A 9,991-nucleotide genomic window follows, 5' to 3' on the forward strand; every position below is an offset into this window, starting at 1 on the left:
CATGGATAAAATAAACAATTGAAGTTAAAAACAAACCATGGGATCTATGTGTAAACCAACTTTTGACTCATCAAAGTACCAACCTTTGGTAGGTACAACTGTTGAATGGTGAAAACACGTATGGCACTCTTCCTACAATGGAAATCAAATATTTTCTCAACTCCAGTGGTGCTCGGATAATTTCCGTGATCACGGAATAACTGTGATTCACGAGCACTTTTTCACTATTCGACTTCCGAATCTGAATCCGTGATCGATTCTGGATTACGGAAATCTGCAATGGAAATTCCGTGATTGCAAATATTCGGAAAGCGATCACAGTCGTGATCGCATTGGAAATCCGTGATTAGGTCGTGATTGGGAAGAAATGGGCAGAATTGACATCCCTGGGCCAATCAGAGGCCCCCAGCCAGGCCCTACCAACCAATCATAGGAGGGGGGGCTCTGCCCTCCCCTCTTGTATATAAAGTGGGGGCCATTAAAGGATTTCCATCCTTGCTAGACTCTGTGGCATTGAGAGGATCATCTCCAGGCCATATTGTGCATCAGCAAGAGTGTTTTCAGTCCTTACATTACCCTTATACTGTATCTGATACTTGTATTCAGCTAGCTGGCCAGTGAGTGATTACTTAAGTTAATTGTAGTCAGTGTAGTTGTCAGTGAGAGAGTGTACTGATTGCTGTGCTTAGTGCAGGCAGGCAGGCAGGTAGGCAGGCAGGTTCAACTTCACACTGATTATTCTGCTCTATTACTGTATACTTGTGAGCTAGCTAAGCCAGCCAGCCAGTGATCAACTTCAGTTAGTTGCAGTCACTGCCACAGTTGTTCAATCACTAAGTTTAGTCAGTGACCTTGTACTTTGCTACTAGCGTGCAGACAGTTAGTTTGCTGTGCACATAGTGCAGGCAGACCGCGGTGCTGTCCCCTGATTTTTGTGTTCTACTTTACTGTATTCAGTATTTTCTTTTCTTTTCTGAAAAATCAATAAAAGCCCCCTGTTATATTCCGTCTGTCCCCCGGCCCGCACACACATATTGACTGTAAAAATCAGCACACTTTCTCCACCTCGAAATTTTGTGCATAGTTTATAACATGTCTGACTGGCAGGGGTCGTGGGTGTGGCAGGAGAGGGAGTACCATTGCCTCTGCAACTTCTGGGACTAGTCCACGGCTAGGGAGAGGGTGCTCAGCTGTAGGGGGTGCAGAAGAGAGTCTATCAGCAGCACAGCATAGGCCAAGTCAGCTGACGCTGGTGGCACCCATTTTCAACACCTTGGGTCGCCGTGTGGTCATTCAGGAAATAGACTCACAGGCATTGATGGACATGATGATGGAGGAGCAGCCCATCATAACTTTATCCCAGACCTCTGCTGTGAGCAGCACTCTTAGCAGCAGCAGCCCCACGCTTGCTGTGACATCCACCCATGGATGGGGGCCACGGATGCATGTAATTTTTTTGGGCAGCATTCATTATCATGCTTTGGTACCACCAGTTAGGAGCCATGGTCATTATGTGCTGCCGCACTGACCTCTTTAGTCCTCATCCTGCTACCACTGATGTTCTATTTCACTACTAAAGTCTCCGTTACCACTGCTAGCGGCCATATACAACTCTGCTGCCATGTCATTGATATCGCTGCAAGGAATTAAAAAAAAACATTTTCAAAAACCTCTCTAGGTGTTTTTGTGATGTAAGCCACTCATCCTCCTCCAGTGGTACCACCATCGCCAGGTGCCATTGGGACTCACCTTCACCTCTGTGATTGCTTAAAGTGTATTTCCCTGTTTAATACCATTTATTACCAATTAATAGCCTCATTTAAAGTGTTGATTTAACTGTAAAATCCAATTTCTCTAAAACTTAAAGTTCTTTTAGGATTTTTTTTGTTTAAGTTGTAGCCCCTTATCACCTTCATAATCCATGACATTTGGGGAATTGTAGCATGTATGGGAGCCTTGCTATTAGCTAAAATGCTTTTCTGTGATTACAGCCGTGAATTTCCGCGATTGCCTCATTCTGGGTTGAATTTGTGAGTCCATTTCAAATCCGTAAATTAATCATGGAATTTCCAGATTTTTTTCAATCACGGCCAAATAGTCGAATCCGTGATTGGGGGGTATTCGAACATCACTGTTCAACTCTTCTCAACTCTGTTGCAGTTAATTCCATAAATGTGTGGCACATGTAGGTTGCTTTCCTTTCCCTCTTCTGTGCAGTCCCAAACCCACTCCATGAGATTTAAGTCTAAGGTCTTTGCTGGCCACTCCATATTTGTTAATATTACCATCCTTTTTTTCCACCAAAGGTAGTTCTGGAATAGCTTTGAGCTATGGTTTGGGTCATTATCTTGGTGTGAGATGAACCCCTGACCAAGTAGGAGCAAAGCAGAGGGGCATGGTGCTGCAGAATGCTGTGATAGCCATTTTGGTTCAGGGTACATTTTCCGCTGTACAAGTAACCAGCCCTGGATACAGCAAAAAAAAAAAAAAAAACAGGCCCCAGACAATCATGTTTGACAGTTGATATCACACACTGAGGAATCATCCTTTTGCCCATTTAATGGTGTAAAAAATTCCTGCCTGATGAGCCAAAGTCCATAACATTTGTATTGAAAGGAAAGTCCCATGCAAACCACGCCATAAGTGGAGAGCAGAGAATGCAGGTGCCAGTAGATGTCAGTAGGAGAAAGACTCCGCTTCACTGTTAAGCATAAACTGTCCAATTTGTTTTTTCAAACAATGGACAAACAGCACAAAATAGCTCATGCGTATCGGAGTCAGTGTGGCTCCTTAGTCATAGCTCATGACTAAGGAGCTACACTAGCTCTGATACATGGTGTCTTTCTCCTACTAAGGATCATAGCATCCTTTTCCAAGTCTTTAGTAGTCCATTAGCTTTGCTCCATTGCACAGGCAAGCCTCTTTGGCTTATTCTGACATATTAGACCTACATTTTAACTGTTAATTTCTTTTTTCTCTCCATTTTTATAGCAACACACTACTCTCTACAGTGTAATACTGTTCAAATAATACTCAGGATGGTATGGTACCACAGAAGGTTCCAATACTACTTTCATGCACAAAGGGGAGGATGTTATTCAGTATGGTCAGAATTTCTGAATTCTGATGAAATTCCAAGATTTAACACAGAATTCTGAATTAATTCAGAATTTTGTCAATTTCTGAGTTTACATAGCACAATCCTAATGTATTGCAAATACATGTTTGCAACGATTCTAAGATGAATTATGGTTAGTGTAAATTTGCGGGAAAAAAATATTCACATTTCTTAAAATTGTTATTTTTTTACTTAAAATTTGTGCTTTCACTTCGCATGCTCAGTAGAAAAAAAATAGTGGAATGAATAGTTCAACACATGGTACAATCAGGACATCCAGCAAGAATGTCCTGATCATTAATCAGGATAAGCTGGGACCCCTGCAGATATTAGTAGCAATAACTTTCAAGGCTTGGTTAACCTTCATTGCTCCAGAACAGAAGTAAGTTGTCTCTGTAAAACATTTCTTTTTCCTTACAAAAGGTCATTTTTTATCATTTTAAAATGTACAGAGTACAGTCCTCTAACATAGAGTCTCTCTTGTATATTCAACCGTATTCAAACATTTATCTGGGTATTTTTTCTCTCCTTAATTTACGAATTTACCTCACAGGAGCCTATAGGCACACATGCCCTGGCAATTTAGACTTCACCTTCCACAAACCTACAAACCCCCAATAAACTGCACCACAAATGAGCTGGCTGTCCCAGCTGTCACTTCTCCCTTACTTTTCTTACCTGTCCTAGGTAGCTACAGGTGCCCTTAGTATTTGGTAGGCAGAAGTACCCTTAGCTAGAGGTGCCCCTGACTGAAGGAAGATCTCATAAGGGGAATGCAGAAAGCAGGATGAGTAACCTCTTATTTACATCCTCATCAGGACTCTGCTTAGGGAGGGAGGTACTCTGGGAGGGGAGTGAGCCACCTTTCCATCATCAAGCGTCTGTAGGCACACGCATACAGTGCCTTATAGTCAATCTGACCCTGTTTGCAGAGCACCATTGACCAAAGTTTCAGTGGCTCATCTACATCTTATGCTCTCCTTCATGGGTAGGGAGAGATAACCCCCAGCACACAAGAAGCGATGTCCTGGGGAGACCCTGGGACCTGAACCTGGTAGTCCCTCACATCAGAGCATATGAAGGTGGAACCACTAGAAAATAAATCCTTTCACACCCTTTATGTAGAGCCTCTTGTAAAGCTAGTTCCTACCATACAGAAAAAAGGATATGTAAAAGGCTAATATTCACCTTTTAATAATAAGGGACCTTTATCATTAATATACTTAAAATGCGGAATTGTGTTTGTATTAGTATTAATCCAATTTGGGTGAAGTGAGAGATAAGGTGACCATGCTCCCTGAATGTTCCTAGACTGTATTAGTTTTACTCACCTGGGGCTTCCAATAGCCCCCTGCAGCTGTCCGGTGCCCTCGCCGTCTCCCTCCGATCCTCCTGGCCCCGCCGGCAGCCACTTCCTGTTTCGGTGACAGGAGCTGACAGGCTGGGGACGCGAGTGATTCTTCACGTTCCTGGCCACAATAGCGCCATCTATGCTGCTATAGCATATATCATATAGCAGCATAGAGGGTGCTAATGTGTCTGGGAACGCGAAGAATCACTCGCGTCCCCAGCCTGTCAGCTCCTGTCACCGAAACAGGAAGTGGCTGCCGGCGGGGCCAGGAGGATCAGAGGGAGACGGCGAGGGTACCAGACAGCTGCAGGGGGCTATTGGAAGCCCTAGGTGAGTAAAACTCATTTTTTTGTTTGACTTAAGTGTCCCTTTAAGGTTTGACTCAGCTACATGCCTCAGACAAATACCCAATATTACTGAAATGTCTAAATAATGTCCTTTATCGAACAATATAATATAGATGTAAGACAGACAAGATCCTTTAGAGGTCAGCCTAGTGCAACAGTCTACAATGATGGGGAGCACTACTGTGCATTCAAGCTTATAACCTCAAGGTTCTTTAAAAGTGAGTGGTTACATCTGCTGAAATGCAGGAAACAGAGAATTGTGACACAGTTTTAAAGTGCAATAGTCTTAACTGGCACATTGTTTCGGACAGTTATTTGCATCTGCATGGATCACTCAGTTGCTTTGTTTTAAATCAGGATGATACCATTTATTGGCTAACTAAAAAGAATAAGAATAAGCGAGCTTTCGCCTTTGCAGCCTTATTCGGGCTTAAGTCCTGTTTGCTTGCAAGCTGATGGTACAATACCCTACTGCTACTACTCAGTTGCTTTGTTAATTTTGCTTTGAAGGACCATTTATGTTGAAGAAATTTCAATGTTTCACATCTACAAATGAAACACACTGAGACACTATCCAAATAAAGTGGTTCTTTTGCACATATTATGAGATATTGACAGGCAGTAAGCAGTCAACAATTCATTATCTGACTAGCTATCTTTTTTTTTTGTTTTTTGTTTTAAGATGGCATCTTGACATTGAGAAATTTAAGCACCTTAAAGAGAGACTGAAGCATATTAAAATACTTATTTTTACCTGCTCTTTATGTTAAGCAACATTAGCAGTGCTGAAACGCTGCATTCCCATGGCAGAACAAGGGCTTTAACCGGTTCAGCCTAAATGGACGAGCAAGCTCGTCCAGGCAGCGGCAGCTAAAGCCTATCTGGACGAGAGTCCGCGTCCAGGCGCACTTCCGCGTGTGCGCGCGCATGGCCGCGTGGTGCGCGCGGTGCGCGCTCGTCCCCGACGGCTTACAAGCCGTGCTGTTTGGTGAAGAGGAGCCAGCGCTCCTCTGAGCCAATCAGAGCAAAGGAAGTAAAGAATTCACATAGTTACATCCAGTAACAATGTGAATTCTTAATAATGTTTGTAAATAACAGGTTTCCCTCTCTCTGTCTCTCAGCTCCTGTCACACAGATCAATCACTGTTCTGTGGTGACAGGAGCTGAGAGACAGACTGACAGATAAGCTGGTAGGAATTCCTTTTAATAAAATTTGCCCTCCATCCCTGAATTTTTAACCCCATACTGCCCAGAATCCCTGATTCTCCCTCTCCTTGGCCATTTATTACCTACTGATCTATTGATCACTGATCTATTGTGATCTTTTTCTTCCTATCTGTTACTACCTATACTCTACTCTCCTCCGCCCCTCTCTACTGTCTCCACCCCCCCTCTACACCCCCCCCCCCCAAAAGAAAAAAAAACAAAAAAAAAAAAACTGTCACTTTAAAAAAAAAATCTTTCTATCTTTTTATATTTCTCATCTTTATCTATCCCTTTTTAAATGGCGAGGAGGCTCTATTCTGTGGAGGAGGCAGCCGCCATCCTCCAGCAGAGCAGCAGCGAGGATGAGTCAGGTAGTGATTGGCTCCCTCCGTCCGGCTCTGGTTCAGGATCTGAATCTTCAGAGTCCGAAGGGCCGCCATCACGCCGCTTGAGGAGGGACCCAAGTCCTGAGTCCGCTGATGAGGGACCATCAGGACTGTCCACAGCAGGGGGCTCCGTGGGCAACCCAGCATCGGGCTCCGTGGGCAACCCAGCAGAGGGCTCCGTGGGCAACCCAGCAGAGGGCTCCGTGGGCAACCCAGCAGAGGGCTCCGTGGGCAACCCCGCTGCTGCTAGCAGCAGTGCGCCAGGGGGAGCTAGGCGCAGACAGGGTAGGCAGCCACAGGTACCTCGCAGGCAGGAGGTACCGCTTCATATGTTAAATGGCACCTGGGAACCCCCTAATTATGCTGCGCCCAACATCCCACCCTTCACAGCCACCGCTGGTGTGTCAGTGCCCATTGTCAATCAGGCACCAATTGACATTTTCCAGCTTTTCATGACAGAGGCAATGTGGGAGCATTTAGTAGAGCAAACTAATTTATTTGCTCTACAATTTTTAGCTGACCACCCCACTAACTATATCACCAGAAAATGGCACCCCACCAACGTGCCCGAAATGAAGGCCTATGTAGGCCTCACGCTCAGCATGAGCATCAACCCAAAGCCCCAGATAAAAATGTACTGGTCCAGGGACCTTTATCACAATGCACCCCTCTATCCAGCAATAATGCCCAGGCAGCGTTTTGAGCTGTTGTCAAAGTTTTTCCACCTGAATGACAACTCTCAAGATGTGGAACATACCAACCCTTCCCATGACAGACTGTTTAAGTTGAGACCCCTGTTGACCCACCTAAGTGCAGTGTTCATGGATGTATATACCCCACACCGGGAAATTGCTGTGGACGAATCCCTGGTACCGTTTCATGGGAGACTTTCCATGAAACAGTACATACCAAGCAAGAGGGCAAGATGTGGGGTGAAAATTTATAGGGCATGCGAGAGTGGCACTGGCTATACCTTCACTTTTAAAATCTATGAAGGCAAAGACTCCATTCTGCAGCCAGCTGGGTGCCCTGAGTACATTAGCACCAGTGGCAAAATAGTGGTGGACCTATTAAATCCACTTCTCCACCAAGGCTACCACGTCTACTTGGACAACTTTTATACAAGTGTGCCACTGTTTAAGTTCCTCTTCTCAGTCCAGACTGGCGCATGTGGGACGGTGAGAGCAAACCGTAAAGGCCTCCCCCCACAGGTAGTAAATAAAAAACTATGCAGAGGAGAGTCTTACGCACTCAGATCTGAAGAGCTCCTGGCAATAAAGTTCCACGACAAGCGGGAGGTGATGATGCTATCTACCATCCACACTGAGGCCACAGTTCTTGCCACATCCAGAACGGAACAGCGTACAAAGCCAGAGGCCATAGTCGCCTACAATAAAAATATGGGAGCAGTGGACTTATCAGACCAAGTCTTGGCGCCTTATTTATTAAGAAGAAGAAGGAAAGCATGGTACAAAAAAATAACATTCTTCTTGTTGCAGATGACCATGCACAATGCATTTGTGGTCTATCTAAAAACAGCCACAACACCAACAAGCCAACAGATGACCTTTCTTGACTTCCAGATTCAAGTCCACAAGTCCCTAATGTATTCCCCTGGCCAAATTGCACAACAGGATCCTATCCATTTGGAGAACTCAATTAGACTGAGGGAGAGACATTTCCCTGAACTAATTCCCCCCAATGAAGTGAAAAAAGCCCCCCTGAGAAGATGCAGAGTGTGTGTGAAACACAAGAGACGGTGTGAGTCACGGTATTTTTGCCCAGATTGCCCGTCAGCCCCTGCACTGTGTGTTATCAAGTGCTTTAGGGCATACCACACACTTGCAGATTACTAATTTCTTTTTTTTCCTTTTTTTTGTGTTTTTTTTTCTTTTTTTTTGTGTTTTTTTTTTCTTTACCTGGACATATATGACTGGCATTTTCCCCTTTCCTATATATTCATGTAACTTACAGACCCTCAAAGGAGCTCACATTTGGCATACCCCTATGTTTTTGGGGTGTTGGAGGAAACTGAATTTTTTGAGGAAAAAGAAAACACAAACAAAGTTCAAAATTGAACTTTGGACCCTGCTGCTCCCATCTTCTGACTCTTGGATCTGCTTGACCCCTGACTTATGGCCTCTGGCTTTTCTCTAATTCTGCAAGACATCCAATGGTAAGTTCCAATGTATTTGTTATCACTGTGAAGAGAAGTGATATATTCAAATTAGCCACATTTTGGATTTGTTATAACCAGGACAATGTGAGAATTCCTTTTGCAGTGTTCCTTTGAGAAGGTAGCTCACAAAATACCTACTGATGAATAGCCCTGGTTGTTAGCCTTCTATGATGGTGTCATGTGCGGTCTTTGTTTGATTCCAATCTCTCCTGGGAATATGCAAACAAACAATAGCTCTGCAACAATTAGTGCAAAAAAAATAGTGCACATTGGGTATAACTGATTGCTGCACCCAACCATTTGTTACTAAGTAAGGCATATGTTGTATCATTTTAACCGTGATGAGCTGTAGAAAAAATGTTGGTGTGTTTTAGGACTGAGGCCTAAGTCATCAGATTTTATTCTAGTGCCAAAGTGAAAAAAATATGTAAAAAATATCATTTTCCAAGTTATGATTCAATTTTAGCAAAACCACAGAAGTCCAATTGTTTCAAAATATGTGTATCTCAGTAGGCCTGGGTCTCTAGTTTTCAGAATGGTGACATTTGTGACCTGTTTCAAATGTTCTGACACTCCAGGGGCTTTGCGAACAAAGAATGACTGTATTACTTTTGTTGCAAAAAATGGCCTTGAAAAATGCATTAGTGCTGCTCATGGTTAACAGAGTATTGCGTGGCCAAGAAGCTATCTGATTATGTGTATAGGGTATCATTTTCACCGGGACAAGCAAGAGAATAGTATTTGGGGTCTTTGAGAGACAAGAACTATGTTAAGTGTTTGTTTTTTTTGTGCCAAAGTGAAAAAAGATGTAAAAAAATACCATTTTCCAAGTTATGATTCAATTTTAGCAAAACCGCAGAAGTCCAATTGTTTCAAAATATGTATATCTCAGTAGGCCTGGGTCTCTAGTTTTCAGAATGGTGACATTTGTGACCTGTTTCAAATGTTTTGACACTCCAGGGGCTTTGCGAACAAAGAATGACTGTATTACTTTTGTTGCAAAAAATGGCCTTGAAAAATGCATTAGTGCTGCTCATGGTTAACAGAGTATTGCGTGGCCAAGAAGCTATCTGATTATGTGTATAGGGTATCATTTTCACCGGGACAAGCAAGAGAATAGTATTTGGGGTCTTTGAGAGACAAGAACTATGTTAAGTGTTTGTTTTTTTGTGCCAAAGTGAAAAAAGATGTAAAAAAATACCATTTTCCAAGTTATGATTCAATTTTAGCAAAACCGCAGAAGTCCAATTGTTTCAAAATATGTATATCTCAGTAGGCCTGGGTCTCTAGTTTTCAGAATGGTGACATTTGTGACCTGTTTCAAATGTTTTGACACTCCAGGGGCTTTGCGAACAAAGAATGACTGTATTACTTTTGTTGCAAAAAATGGCCTTGAAAAATGCA

The 9,991-nt window shown here is 43.2% G+C and overlaps 1 protein-coding gene across 1 annotated transcript; it reads left to right on the forward strand.

The window, feature by feature from the left end:
* The first annotated feature begins 6,980 nt into the window (after positions 1–6,980).
* On the forward strand, positions 6,981–8,264 carry LOC137544905 (piggyBac transposable element-derived protein 4-like). The gene has a single exon (XM_068266003.1). It carries the CDS (start codon positions 6,981–6,983, stop codon positions 8,262–8,264), a length of 1,284 nt encoding a protein of 427 aa, XP_068122104.1.
* Positions 8,265–9,991: the final 1,727 nt, after the last annotated feature.

The sequence above is a fragment of the Hyperolius riggenbachi genome, chromosome 2 (genome assembly GCF_040937935.1).
Source record: "Hyperolius riggenbachi isolate aHypRig1 chromosome 2, aHypRig1.pri, whole genome shotgun sequence".
Lineage (NCBI taxonomy): Eukaryota > Metazoa > Chordata > Amphibia > Anura > Hyperoliidae > Hyperolius > Hyperolius riggenbachi.